This window comes from Grampus griseus, assembly GCF_964374135.1.
Source record: "Grampus griseus genome assembly, chromosome: 13".
Lineage (NCBI taxonomy): Eukaryota > Metazoa > Chordata > Mammalia > Artiodactyla > Delphinidae > Grampus > Grampus griseus.
In genome coordinates, this window is record NC_139007.1 from 75485492 (window position 1) to 75500734 (window position 15243).

Genomic DNA, 15243 nt, shown 5'->3' on the forward strand with positions numbered 1-15243 from the left:
TCCTATCTGGGCCAGCCACCTAATAGACGTAGATGCTCAGTAAATAATTTTGAATAAAAAGCATCATGAGTACAGGGGGGAGGAGATAAGGTGTACAAAATACAGCTGTGAACACTGGATGAGTCAAATATGTCTAGTTACCGTGGGAATTTTTATAGAACAGCGGAGTTACTGCTGTATGCCAGGATGAGATTACTCTGTAGGACAGGGTTTCTCAACCTCAGCACTACTGACATTTTGGGCCAGAGAATTCTTTGCTGTGGAGGCTATGCTGTGCATAGTAGGGTGTGTAGCAGCAGCCTTAACCTCTAACTCCCCCTGCCCCCCCACCCCAAGTTGTGATAACTGTCTCCAAACATAGCAACGTATCCCCTGGGAAGTGAGGTTGCCTCTAGATGTGAACCTTTGCTGTTGGGGATGTCTTTTAAGGGAATGGGAAGGAGAGGGGCCTTCCCCCTGGCATAGGAACGAAATGGGGCAAGCTTAAGTGCAGGAGGATTTATCAAGAAAAATTAATTTGATGTGACATAAAGGGGTGGTGTGTAAAGTGGGCTAATATGAAAGGATGCTGGGTAGGGATACGGATGTGCTGCGTGCATACTTCAGAGTTGGAGTTTTATTTGGGAGGCAGTGGGAACCTATTAAGTTGTCGAGTAGAAGGGTGACAAGATCAGAGCCTTGCATTTTAGGAAGATGAATCTGGCGGTTATGTATGTGTGACCCGAATTAGAGTTAGGATGCAGGGGACTATTAAAGTAGTCCGGGAGAAGCAATTGTGGACCACAGTGGTGATAACGGAATCAGTGAAGTTTAGGGTATTTAGGAGAGTAGGCATTACAGTAAACTGCATATAAGGAAGAGGAATCGAAGATGACTACAATTTAATTTTGAGAGAGGGAGAATGGTAGTGCCGTGAAAGAAACTGAGATCACACAGCGAGAAACGGGTTATAGAGGAATATGACGTTTCATTTTAGACATAGTGATTTTTTATTTATACATCTTTAAAATTTCCATTCTGGCTGAATGAGTTTTGATTTACTGATGTTGTAGGCCATTTTGAAATGAAGTTCAGTTTTGGTTCTTCCTGAACAATACACCAGATTTCTAGACAAATAATTTTAGATCTAACTGCCTTTTAGACATCTTTTTAGTGCCATGAAGTTAGGTGTTGAAGAGACAAGAATGAAGAAAACAGTTTTGTCCACTAATGAAATGATGTGAAAGGGTTAATAATACATTCCATTTCCTGACCACCCTTTCCCTTTTCCTTATTACGCACACAAACCTGAGACAGGAGGAACCCAGTGAGTTTACTGCCTTGCCATAAGTGTTTTCATACTGTTGTGTAAAGGGCTGTGGAATACTAATGAAGAGCAGTTGACTGCATAGGTGCAAAAGTTCCCTTTGGGTTGGACCTTGAAGTCTGTGGAGGTAATTATGTGTTTTAGGAAGAGAGTGCAGGGAAGGCAAAGGCAGGTGGGAGCGACATTGGGTGCTTTATAATTCAGGTAGCTGTGTAGATGCATGGTTTGTGCAAACAGCTACAAAGTTCTAAGGCCCTTAAAATGTTAGACGTAGGGTTCTAGTAAGCTTCACGCCAAAATTGTTGCTCTATTCTTACCTTTTCCTGGGTTCCAAAAATTACATTTGATCATACAGGAATAACTAATTTAGATTAGTGAAGTGTAAGCCAATGTCAGTTCACAGACCAGAATTTGTCAATTACTCCACAGGTGTTCATAAGGCACATGGTGATACATATCTTAAAGTTATATTGTTAACACTACCAAAGTATTATGATAATTTTTTTCTAACCAACTGTGATGTTCTAATGGGCAGGAAGTTTGAAAATTGACGGAAGGTTCTTTCCCACCTTCATTAGTACAGCTCTCACACTTTCTTTTCCTGTGGTGCAGAGAGGGAGGGACTGGAGAGGGATGGGGACAGAATGAGTAGACTTTTGGCTCTCCCTTGTTCACAGAATGAAATACAACATTCGAGACCTTTCATAATCTCAGTGCAACTTTTCTAATTATTACCTGTTAGAGGAGGTAAAGAGAAATTGAATAACAGTATACTGTAATATTTAATAACGTGTAGCTATGTCCCTTTCATTCAAAAAGGAAACCAAAAGACCCAAGGGGAAAGTGGTAAATCTGGGAGACACAGGCTTGCATTGCGCCTTGTGCTCAGTGATGATGACTGCTGAATGCCACGTCTTGCTGCATTCTTGAGTTGCTTAGGTCACTAAGAGGGGCATTCATCAGCTGTTCCTGTGAAGGCAGAACAGAATGGCTTTCCTGAGCAGAACATTACAGGGTAGAGGGATACTCTTCAAATTAAAATTCTCTGATGTATCTGATAACCTTTGGCCAGCTTAAATTCTTAACTGTCTTTAATGGTTTTTCTACACCTCCCTTTTAGAGCAATAAGGTGAGAAATTATCAATATAAAATTACTCTGAAATTTAGCACATGCTGGGGCTTTAAAGGGAATTTGGCTAATAAATGTTGACTTAAAGAGGAAACAACTGCCTGACAATAATGTACTTTTGAATTTATGTAGTACGTTTATAAAAATTAATACTGTTGACTCAAACACATGAAAAAATGTGCAGTTTTGAGAGTTAACTAAATGTCTCCTAATACTTTAACATTTCAATCATATAACCTTAATAGTGAAATCACTTTTGTTTCTCTCGAAATCCTACCTTGTTGTAACTACCATAAATTTGACATTTATTCATCATCCACTAGGTAGAGCTCTTCATAATTGTAGTTCTTCGTTTACCTCATGTTTTCAAAATATTCTTGAGCCAGCATTTCTAGCTTTTCTCACTTTCTTTATGGGGTAACTGACATGTCCTGTTTCTTTTCCTTTTTTGTAGTTAAACAGCTTGAATTTATGACTGCTTTTTGCAGTGAAGCACACACCGTGGGAGAACCATGGGGGGGGGTCTATTTCTCAAGCACACTACTTTATTTGCTGTTGCTCTCAACACCAAGACGTCTTTTACCAGCTGTGCAGCTTCAGGCAGACATTCCTGTGCTCTCCTTCCCTCTCAGGCTCAATTCTCTGAAGTCAGGCTTATCAGAAAAAAGCTAATCATAACCAGGATTGCCAGGGAAAAAAGAAAAACTTTTTAAATGTTATGATAGAAAAAAGACTATACCGATTTAGCTTTAAGCTCACTTTCAACAAATTCTTATTTCACAAGGGTGAAGTCATTTTTTAGCGAATCTAATACATCTTAGCATATCAGAGCATTCAGGCTGGCTTACTTAACTGTATATTTTAATGGCAAAAATGCCAAGTCACAGGAAAGGGAAGGACTATGCAAAACTAACCTAGTCTTAAGCTCTTAACTTCCAGTTTGCAGGAACTACTGTGACTTGAGGAACAAATGACGTGACCCATAATAGTCTCGCCTTCTCAAATGAAAATTCAGTGCAGTGTCATGAAAAAAAGGGGGCAGCGTTTGGCAGGGCTGTTCTAGAATAAGGGAAATTTAAGCAATATAATCACGTATTCCCATCTGTGATTCTTAATTGGATCCTGGTTTGAAGAAGCCAGTTAAAACATTTCGGGGAGAACTGGGGAAAACTTGAATTGGGTGTTTGAAGATGTTAGGGAGTTACTGTGAATTTTGTTAGGTGTGATGATAGTATATGATTAAGTAGAACAGTGTCATTTTTTTTTACATACAAGCTGAAATATTTAAGGGTGAAGTGTAACATATTTATAACTTCAATTACTGAAACTAAGCAATGAGTATGGTTGTGCCAGTTACCGATTTATTGCCGTACTTTGTGATATTGGAGCTGGACCTATAAACATTTCTCCTTTGCCGGCTGGTACCATGTTAAGCTTTGTCAGTAGGGCAGGTGGACAGACAGTGCACGAGGAAGGGGCTTCTTTTGTTTCTGTCTCTATGCACAGCTGCCAGGGGTGCTCTTGGGACACTGATGGTTAATTTTATGTGTCAAGTTGGCTGGGCCACAGGGTGCCTAGGCTTCTAGTCAGCGTTACTCTCCCAGCAGGCCTGACTCTCTACCTGGAGGGAAGGGAAGCCCTTTCCAAGGGTATTCTTTCCTTGGGTATTCTCTCTCAGTCCTAGAGTAGTAACCTTTTATCTCCTAATAGCTAATCCCATCGTTGGTTAACTTTTTATATCAAAATTATCCCTGTTCAAATTAAAGGTATGGTTTCTGTCTCCTGACTAGAACCTTGACTAATAACAATAATTACTGTCATATTTCTACTGTTTTATGTTTGAAGTTTTCCTTAAGAGTTAAACCAAATTTCTGATCATTCGTTAAATATTTTACATAAAACAAAGGACTGTTTTCCTTTCTTGTAAGAGTTCAAAATGCACAACCAGAATCATGACTATATTGTAATACTTTTTACTAATAAATTGAGAGACGATTCATATAAATTACCTATGTATTAAAAACATGTTACTCCCAATTGTGTTAACTCATGTGTTTCAAGAGAATACTGGTATGTACACAATGTGACTTGCTATAATAGAATTTTCATAAGCTATACAAGTCTTTAATAACAAGTCAACTTAAACTTTGTTGGAAATAATTTCTACCAAAGATTCATAATTAGCATAATCCTTCAATGACTGTACAAGTTCATCCAGTAGGTCCTCTCCTTGCATAAAAGCTTCAAGATCATGAAGTGACTGGTTTATTCTGTGATCTGTGACCCGGTTCTGTGGAAAATTGTATGTTCTTATTTTCTCTGACCTTCCTTTAGTGCCAATCTATATATTAAAAGAAGAGAGACATGAAGTACAGTTAAATTCAGGGCAACTAAACCTACAAATTTAACTTACCTGGAGATTAAGCTCTTGGTTTACAATTTACAACAATGTTAAGAAGCAAGTTTTAAACATTCTGAATCCTCAAGTAACATGGGAACTTGATAGAGAAAAAAGAATATAGGCTTTAAAGTCAGACAGATTAGTACTTGAATTTTGAATCCTCTCTCTGCCATTTAATACTTTAAGACTTCAGGTAATTTATTTCAACTCTATAGTTTTCCCTGTTTGTAAAATACAGACAATACCTACTGCACAGTGACGGTGCACACACACAGCCTGGCACACAGCTGATATTCAGATGCTATAGCTGAACACATATAACCTCTGCGAACTAATCTGGTTGTCATCAGTGATGACAAAGTTATAATAAGGAGTTAACATAAAGTCAAATGACAAACAGGAAGTAAGTTCAGTTTGCTTTGCAACTTTCTTCCATAATTTTCAAAGGATTCAAAATGAATGGGAATTCCATATACCTTTTTAAAATAACTTTGGTGAATGAGAAAGACACCTCTGAATATAAAAAACAGGGCAGAGGTGTAAGGTTGCTATAAAACAAGTATAGCCCTTGGTTGAGCTACTTGAATTATACTCTAATTTCGACAAATACATTGAAGTGATTTTAACACATACAAAACCTTGTTTATCTAAAAATATTTTTATCCTTTAGAAGCATTTGTAAGATTTCAGTTTTACCTGAATCTTTCTAGCATTGTATCGTTTACTTGTTTCTTCTTCTACACGCAGGCTGTATAGTTTTGCACGTAACTTTTTCATAGCCATCTCTCTATTTTTCAGTTGAGATCTCTCTTGTTGGCATTCGGAAACAACACCTGAATAGTGTTATGAGAATTAAAGAGTTTTAATAGAGAAATCTTCATTTATTATCAAGGAATACTCCTTTTCCTTCTCATTCTTTTTCTTCTTCCTTTATAAAGGGAAAAAATAGGACTCTAATATAAAAAAGGAAGACCGTAAACTTAACAAGTAACTTTTACAGTTATCGGAAAACTGAGAATTTGAGTTATAGCTCAAAGTATTTCCATATTGAAGGCATACATACTAAACAATAAGCATTAGTCATTTAAAATGGATTATTTTCTGGTACTTTCAGCTAGTCACCATAATTTTTTTTAAAAGTAGTAACTACTCATTATACAAACTGAATTATAAAAGTTAAGCTTAGTACCAGAGTTAGTCACTATTAATATTTTTGAGTCTTTCCATCCACTTTTTTTCCTATTCCTGTTTATATAATATGTATTACATAAGACATCATCTTCAAGTTTAACGTGAGGATTTCCTCATATTAAAAAAGAAGAAAAGGAACCCAGCACTCCCATCAGCCACTCTCAGTCAACAGGAATTATGACTGAGATTATTTACAGTAGGCGGCTCTTGTATTCTTTCTAGACAACGGAGGTCTGTTAACCATATGCTCTTTCTCACATGTATATCAACAGTAAAAACACGTTTAATAATAGTGTATTGTACACTAATAGTATTTTGAAGTCGTAAGGATTATTGAGTTATAGCTCCATTGCCTTACTGTCCAGAATTAAGACAGAACCCTAGATGTCTGCAGATGGACTTAATGGAAAGAAGCCCCTGAAATTACCTGCAAAACTTTGCATATAAGCATGTTTTTCTGGGTAGCAGGTCCAAGCTTTCATTTTCTCAAAGGAATCCATCTCCTCCTCCCTCCAAAAAAGGGTAAGAACTAGTGATTTAGACCATTTTTTGATAAAGAAGAACCCATGATATTACGTCATTGTGAGGATTTTTTAAAATTAATGATATAGTCACTAACATGGAAATTACCTGGGCTTAGATCCCTCCCTCTTTCTGGCTTTGTAATTATCCTGCAGAGTTTCAGCTAAGGATTCAAGATAAATCAAGTATTAAATAACAACTGTATTCCTGATAACTGACGACCTGTGTCAGTGGAAAATTAATCAAGTCATTCAGAATTCGATTTCTTTCTTCATTGTTTTATGTTGAAGAAATAAGGACATACCTGTCGGGAGATGAACTATCCGGACAGCACTGTCTGTGGTATTTACGTGCTGCCCCCCAGCTCCGCTGGCTCGCTTAGTATCAATCCTCAAATCTTTAGGATTAATCACCAGATTAATCTATATGTAAGAGGAAAGTTGGGATTTAAAAAAATTACATGTATGATCTGTTCAAAGGGAAGAACTATCTATTTATAAATATAAACACATGTCATGTATAGAATTTATATAAGGTTTAGAAGGTTTAATTTTAGGAACAGAAAGTAGTTGGAAGGATACCATTTTTTAAACTTTTCTTATTGGAAGAGCACATTATCAAAACATAAGGTAAAAGAAAAACAAACCCTCCCTCATCCTCAAAAACTGGACTTCTCTGTAATTACCCTCTTCTTACCAAGAGCAGAACTCAGAAATGTGAGTAATAGAAATGTGAATATAATAGCTAAATGATTTGAGTGCAAAAAGACTTTAGCAGAGGGGAAAAAAAATGACACGAGCTTAAGAACTATAGGAAGGTTTTATTTTGTTTAATTTTAAATAAAGGAGGATTTAAACATATTTAGAGGCAGAGGAGAGACAAACGGAAATGTTAAAGGCCAAGAAGTCAAGGGTATAGACTCAATTCATAAATACACTGGGGTCTGACATCAGGATAATGCTCTGTCCTGCGAGTCACCATCCAAAGCACTGTATTTAAAAAGCTCTTTCATGAACCATTACAGCCCAGTCTGTGAGATGTCCACAACCCCAGGAGCAGGAATCCTATCATTCACAGGCCCTCCATGTCTCCCTGGGTGGCTCCTTCTTACCGTTGCTGGAAGAATGAAATGAGATGACATATGGACCTCAGTCTTCAGTCTCCATCTTTTTCTGAAAACTCCTTACATCTCCAAGATGCTTAAGCCAAAGTGACTATATCTAGGTGTGGCTCCTCCCATCTATCCCCTTTCACTCTCTCCCTTAACTGTTCTGTTGCTCATCTAGGCTTCACATAAAACTTAGACATGAAGAAAGGAACTCCATTAACCCTATTAGAGAGAAACACTCAAACTTCCTTCTCAAATCATTCATACTCCATTCTGAAAAACAAGTCATATATTTCCTATCACTTTTCAGCAGAAGGGATATAAGCAAAATAGAACTTCCCAACTAAGCTACCTTAAAAATATTATACAGTCTGAGAATTTATCTGTGAAAATAAAGTATACTCATTATGAACACTGTAGCAATATATTTCCATTTTAATATGATTGGGTTATAAAGCAGCAATTTTGTTAAGTAATAGTTATCCTTTGTCAAAACAGGATTCTCGCTGTTAATGTTCTGGGAACAAGTCACACAAAGCAAAAGTATTTATAAATGTAATCACTCTCAAACTCTATTTAATATCGTTTCTCCTGTACATGGTCTCAAAATAGCTACTTGAAGCTTAGTGGTGGAGAAAAAATAATAAATAGGCAATGTAAGATTAGATCACTTTTATATCCTTAATTCTTACCATCTACTGTTAAAATCATACTTTTTGGACTGTGAGAATGTATTTGTAAAAACAACTCAAAATACATGATGCAAAAGAGACACTCAATTCAGTAAAGTGAGTGTTACTCTGGGGGAGGCACTGTGCTGGTCCCAGGATTCCAAGGAGAGGGGCCTGTGGTGCCTCACCTCAGTGGGTTGGGGTAAGATCGCCACAGTCATGGTGCTGGTGTGGATGCGGCCTTGCTTCTCTGTCTTGGGCACTCTCTGTACTCTGTGCACACCTCCTTCAAATTTCATGTGCTTGTAGGCTTCTGAACCCCCAATGCTGGCAGATGCATGTCTAAGGCCACCTTGAAAACATTGGGAAAAGGGAATTATTTTATTTTTCCTACCATTTATAACAACTGACCATCACTTCTACCATCTTGAAATATATTTAAAAGAGCTACATAATAAGCATATTGATTATAAAACATACTGAAAACCTTTAACAAGTCTATGATATTCACTTAATATCTTTATTTCATATAATTATTAAACATAAAGCATTTATGGTGTTAACTGTTCAGTAACACCTCTAAAGGACCACTTTTAAAAGACTATTAGTCATTCAGTGGTTAGTACTGAATGACTAATGTTTTATAGGCCATTTCAAACTTGATATATTTGCATTCAAAATTATTAAGTAAATGATAAGCATAAAACTACTTAAGCATCCTTATAAATTATAAAGCCTAGTCATGAACTTTCCAACCCTTTCCTAAAATATATGTAGATAAATTAAATCTATACTTTTTCAAAACAGTTGACTGACCTATTTCACTTGGAAAATATTCCAGGGTTTCAAAATGCCATCCTTTAAATGCAGCATACTGCTGATACATATCAAATATCTCTGAGGTAAACAACATTGCCTCCTGACCCCCAACTCCTGCAGTTACCTCCAGGATCAAATCACTTTCATCCGTTTCTTCTGAGGGAACCAAAAGTAAGATAATCTGCAAATACAAAAATATCACCCCTCCTATAATTAAGACTTAAAAAAAACCCTCAATGATTAGATTTAGGATTTTAAATATTTAATTTAAAGTTTCCCTAAGCAAATAATTTAATATTGCTGATTACTGTTCAATTATCTTGCCAATTAGAACCATATAATGCATAATTTCCCAAAATATTAATGTTATAACTACATTATAAATGCTATATGTGTTCAGCTGACACTTACAGGTGTTTCTGTTTCTTTCAGGTGTTCATGTATACATATCTGTTCTCTACTCAGTTAATAATTCAGTGCTTGCTGTGAGTAGTACACTATATTGTGTACAGCATACAAAAAGATTCTAGCTCTGTCCCTGGAAATTTATAGCCTAGTATGGCAGGAAAAAAACACTCAAATTGCATTTGTATTTTTTTCTAAGCTTCTTTAACATGGAAGAGAAACTTGCAATTTTGGAACTGGAGAGGCCTTTAGAGAAGATCTGGTCCAATTCCCTCATTTTACAAGTAAAAGAAAATGAGAATAGAAGTGAGATGACTCGTTAAAGAGCCACGTGTTAGTTACTGCCCAAACAGGCACAAGAACTCAGACCCTCGTGCCTACATCAGTCTTCCTTTCATTACAATTCTGTGTTTCACACTGCAGTATGTACTTATTAAGGAGATACAGAAAAAAGACTTCTTAGATGAGGTGAATTAAGAAAAAAAGCTGCCAACATTTATTGGTTTTTTAATATTGACAGGCACTCTGCTAAGCACTCTACGTACTTTAATTCTTAAAACATCCTGGGCAGGTTCTATTAACAGCTCCACCTTAAGAAGTGAAAACGAAGTTTAACTCTAGTTGCCCAGTATCCTACAGCTAGAAAACGGAAGAGTCAGAATTTGAACCCAAGGCTACCCGAGTTCTGAAGTATCACTTTGTGTTGGTCAGGAGCTATATTTGCTTTCCTACTTTTCCATCTCTCTGGCCTGTGCCAATAGAATGTGACCACTCAAATCCTGAACTAACATGATAGAGTTTACATCTGTTAATTACTTGCCAATGAACAGAAACCATTAATACGTATGTCCTTCTACGTCACAAAAAAATTTAGAAAATGGGTAGAAGGCAAGCTACATGAAACCTTTCGCTCTATAGTGGAACTTTTCTTCTAGACTGGTGGTGGGGACATTAATTTTTGGTAAGTTCTACACTTGGATAAAGGGAATCTCTAAATGAAGCACCTCCTTTCCAGGATCCTTCCTCACCTTATCATGTTCTTTCACTTATATTTCCAGATATATCTGCTGTAAACCTTTAAGCTATGCTTTACAGAATTAATGAAGAGTGGATCTAATTTCATGATCCTTCGTCTAACTCCATATGTTCTGCAGTTCTAGATATAAAGCCAAAGCAATGCAATTCCATTTTAAAAATTCTAAGGGCCTATTCTAGGCTGGCACTGTAATAGTGTCAGAGACACAAAGATAAAGAAATGTTCCTGCTTCCTCCTACCATCGCTCCATAACCTCTTCTTCTCATCGTCCATCCCCATCCTCACCTCTCTTCAAAAAACAAAAGAAGGAAAATATACTACCAACATTTCACTGCCTTTCTGGCAAATCCTATTAGTGTGACAGTCATCCTTCTTTCAGAGTTCTATCAATACAATCCTTTTAGTATGATAAAAAACAGGGCCATGGGGAGTATGCTTTTTCCTTCTTTAAAAACCAGTTTATAATTATAAATACTAGCAAGCTGCTTAGTTCTTGACTTGCTTTTATAAACTTCTAATAAAATACATTAGAAGTAATAGCACGCACGGATGCTTTATTCCTTGCACAAATACCATACCTGATGCTTCAGTTGAGCTATTTCTTTCTGACATGAAGTTATTTCACTCTCTGCAAGTTTCCTTAAGTCTTCATTTTCATCTAAGAAAAAAAGGCAGCAGGTTAAGTTTTCCTTAATTAGTATTAAATTGCTAACAGAATTCAAGGTAATAGTTTTATTGTTATTGTAGCTTAAGGGAAAAATAACAATTATCCTGTCCTTTTAATAACTGTTATTAATTTAAAGCATATTATGCATTAGTTTTCAAAAGCATGTAGTTAAAAAAAATTTTTTAAGTTTTTCCTGATGACAAAAGTATATGTTCAAAATAAAAAGAATCTCTATAGAAAAATATAAAGAAGCTACAAAGCTTTTCTATAATTCTGCCTCCCCAAAACATTCATATTAACAAATATGCTTTTAGTTTTCCAACTCAGACTCTACAATAACAAATGAATACACTGAGCTAGTTAGAAAGACCGGAAGGGGAAGAGAAGGTACCACCAGTTAGACCAAAACTGAGTTAAAAAGCAGGAAGTTATTTGTCTTACTAGTAAATGCTTCATTAATATAAAAGTGTCCACCTAAATAAACATTTAGACCCAGCCTAATACTGACAGAATATTTACATGAAGCGGTCTTCTCTCTCAGGCTTTACCTAATTCTTATTTCATCTTTCAGTTTTCATTTTTACTGTACAAAATATACCTCCTCATTCCTCTATCCTATGGACCACATGCAGCCTATAGAAAGGAGACAGGCGGAAATTTTCTTAGCTATTACAGTTTTCTGTTTCTGTTGAAAGAACAAACTCTATCAGCTGGAATGTTTATTCATGTATTAACAGCCAATTATGCTGGGAGCTGGGGATAATATGTTAAGACCTGCCCTCAAGGCAGGATTTTAGATCATTTTACTTTCTTTATATTATTCTAGGGGAGAAAAACTCACAAAAAATAACCTAAAACATTAAGTGATTAAATACTAAAATAACAGCATGCCGAAGGATTTTTTGTTTGTTTTGGGGATGGGCAGAAAAAGGAAAGAATTAAGGAGAGAGAATGAAAACAGCAAAACTGAGATAGGCGAATATAGGGAGTGTTGGTGGAATGGCAGGGAATTATTTTGGCAAGAATTTGGTGAAATGTAAAATGTGCTTAATTAGAAAAAGGAAAAATGAATTCTAGCCCTAGTTCAACCACCAAGGTTCTCTTAGGGCAACACACCTAACTTCTGAGTCTCAGTAATCTCAAGAATAAAATGAAAGATCTGAGCTGGATGATCTCTAATGGGCCTTTCAGCTCTGAAATGCAGTGTTCTGGTAAGGCTAAGGAGATTGGAACTAAAGTGTAGAAGTAATCTAATTTAAATACTACATTTTATTTAATGCAGTATACCCAAAACACTACCAATTTCAACATGTAATCAATATAAAAATATATTTTTTAATATTAAGGCTTTGTGGCTGCTACTTGGACTTTAAGCTTGGCTTAAGGAATGAAACCAATTTAATTTTTTCCCAAAGGATACTATGTCTTAACTATACAATTGCATTAGTCTCCCATTTTCCATGGCATCTTCAGTCCTATTCCAGGCTGCTTCTAAACTGCCACCAATCAAGATTCCTAAGCAAGAAAGCTATTCCTATCATTCACTCCCAATCTGAAAGCTTCTGCTGGCTGGCTTCTGCCAACAGCATGAAATCAAACTTTGTAGGTTAGTACTTGAGCCCCCTTACAAAATGGTTCCAACCTCCCCTTTCTTGGTTAACACAGAGTTCAGTGATTAAGAGCATGAGATTGGGGTCAGTCCTATCCAAGCTCCATTCCTTACAAGCGGTGTCACCCGAGCTGAGTAATTTTATCTTTATGTCTCAGGTTCCTCTTCTGTTGAATAAGGCTAATAGAACCTACTTCATAATTTATTACGTGAATTGTATGAGTTGTTAGATAAAGGAAGCTAAGCAAAGCCTGGAATATGGCAAAGGATCAATAAAGGTTAAATTATTATTAAATCATCTAAGGGTGGGCCTTTATCCCTGTACAAGTCTTTCCCAACAAGTTCTCCTTGCTCTCCTAGGTCTTTATTGATAAATATTTTTACTTATAATCTGTATTATAATTAACTTTCTTGCCCCCAATAGATTGTGACCCTCTCTAGAGCCTTTCCAAAGTGTGGGCCACAGACCAGCAACTAAGCATCCCCAGAAGCTTGTGCAAATGCAGAAACATAGGCCCCATCCAGATTCGAATGGACATGAATCACTTGGGAAATCTGTTAAAACCGCATGTTTCTAGGTCTCAGATTCCGAGTCTGGGTTTACTTAGCACGAACCTTTCCTGTCACTTTTGCGGGTGGTCCCTGTACCACACTTAGAAACACTGCTCTCGAGCCCATAACAGGACTAGTGCCTTATTTTCTGGCGAGCTAATCTCCTGCTATTAAATACGCAACCAGTAAAGGTCAACTTAAGTTTTGTAAAAGGGCGCAGAGCACTGTCAAGGGAGCCCAAGGAGAGGATGGGACCAGAACTCACATACAGATGCCTTGACCTCTGATGCAATCAAAAAGGGTTGCAACCGAGCAAAGACTTCAGACTCGGAGAGAGTGTGGACATCTGAGCAGCGGCTTAGTGGCAAGGACAAATGAAGAGTCAAGAATCTGCTCTGAATTCCGCTCCCCTAGGCCCGGCCCTTACCATGTAGCAGGTGCCCGGTCTCCTGCAGTTCCTGTTCCTTCTCGTTCAGAAGCTTGGCCACCGCCACCAGCTCAGGCCGCCTGACCTGCAACTGGACTTCAGACCCTACCTGGCGCTCGAGGAAGGTCCGTAGGGGTCCGCCGCGGGCGAATAGCTCTTCCACTGGAAGGCTACCGCAGCTAACGTGTCGGCGGGCCGGGCCAGCAGCCTGCCGGGCCCACCGAAAAGCACTCCGAAGAAACCTTGACCGCATAGCTACAGCCGGACGTCCGAAGCGGACAAGAGCCGGAAGTTCCGGACGGAGCAAGTCTCGCGACACCGTGCAGCTTGGCAATAGGGGCGAGACCTAGCCAAGCCCCGTCTGGCGCACGCGCAGGTTTAAAAGGGCCTCCCGGAAGCCTGGTTGGGAACTTCCGGCCAATTATTATTAAACGCCGTATTATTTGCGGAGGCCGGAAGTTGAGGGGCAGAGCTGGAAGCGATAGGGGAGGGTCCGAGAGACCTCCTCTGAAGGCAAGGTCAGACACGCCTCCTTGAACGAGCTGGGGCGGAGTGTTAGACCGGAAGGAGAAAGCAATAGGTTGTCATTACGTTTTCTGACGTTGAATATTTGTCTGCCAGGCTCTCAATGAGGATTTAAAGTACAGCAACGGGGGGCAGCCTACTGTCCGCTACTGGGGCTGAGGTCACAGCACGGATGTCCGCTCTCTTGCCAGCCTGGACTGTCGTCTCCAAGAGCGAATTGTAGGATGGTTATCAGTGTGTACGTGTGTTTACTCTTCCAATTTTCCTGCTCATGTTTCTCTTTTCGACGGTGGTTAAGGTTCGTATTAACAAAGACGTGACAAGTAGACTCGTCGAAGGCAACCACGGAGTGATTTAGCAGTCTGCTTTCCTGCCCTTTATCTACCACTTAATTTACCTGCTTTAAAACGGCTTCCTTCCACACCGAGTCTCATGCCCATTCTCATTTATTCGTTGTTACCCAGCTACTTTTTAAGATGGTTGAGCCGTTCCGTGTTGCAACTAATCACAGCCCAGCAAAGCCTTCAGAGCCCCGCCTCCGCTAGCCCCGTCCCCACAAAACCACCAACCTCCACCCCCAAACTTGAGAGTGGATTAGTGCCAGGAATACTGAAGTTTACTGGTGTAATGCTTTTGCATTTTTCAAAAGACCTTTTCATAGCCCACCAGAGGAATGTATATGAGGGAATAATACAATCTAGACAGGCCTGAGAATGCAAGGGCTGAACATCCAATCTGGGAACTCCCACTACCTAACTGGTTTGAGCAGGATTTACTAAGTGGTGGTGTAACTGTACAGAGACCTAATATACCCTAAGTCTTCTTACTTATTCTTGTAAAAAAAATGGTAAAATACGGGAGCCCTTGACAAGGTT

The 15243-nt window shown here is 38.2% G+C and overlaps 1 protein-coding gene across 3 annotated transcripts; it reads right to left on the reverse strand.

Moving 5' to 3' along the window:
• Positions 1-1022: 1022 nt before the first annotated feature.
• On the reverse strand, positions 1023-14126 carry MTRF1L (mitochondrial translation release factor 1 like). Of its 3 annotated transcripts, none has more exons than XM_082668755.1 (7): positions 13844-14126; positions 11167-11246; positions 9145-9328; positions 8517-8680; positions 6854-6971; positions 5533-5669; positions 1023-4776 (listed from the first exon to the last, which is right to left on the reverse strand). In XM_082668755.1, the coding sequence occupies exons 1-7, from the start codon at positions 14094-14096 to the stop codon at positions 4576-4578; spliced, it is 1137 nt and encodes a 378-aa protein (XP_082524881.1). In that variant the 5' UTR covers positions 14097-14126; the 3' UTR covers positions 1023-4575. The 3 variants fall into 3 exon arrangements, with proteins under 3 accessions (XP_082524881.1, XP_082524883.1, XP_082524882.1); XM_082668757.1 differs by having other exon boundaries at positions 13953-13969; XM_082668756.1 differs by lacking the exon at positions 1023-4776 and having other exon boundaries at positions 5554-5764.
• Positions 14127-15243: the final 1117 nt, after the last annotated feature.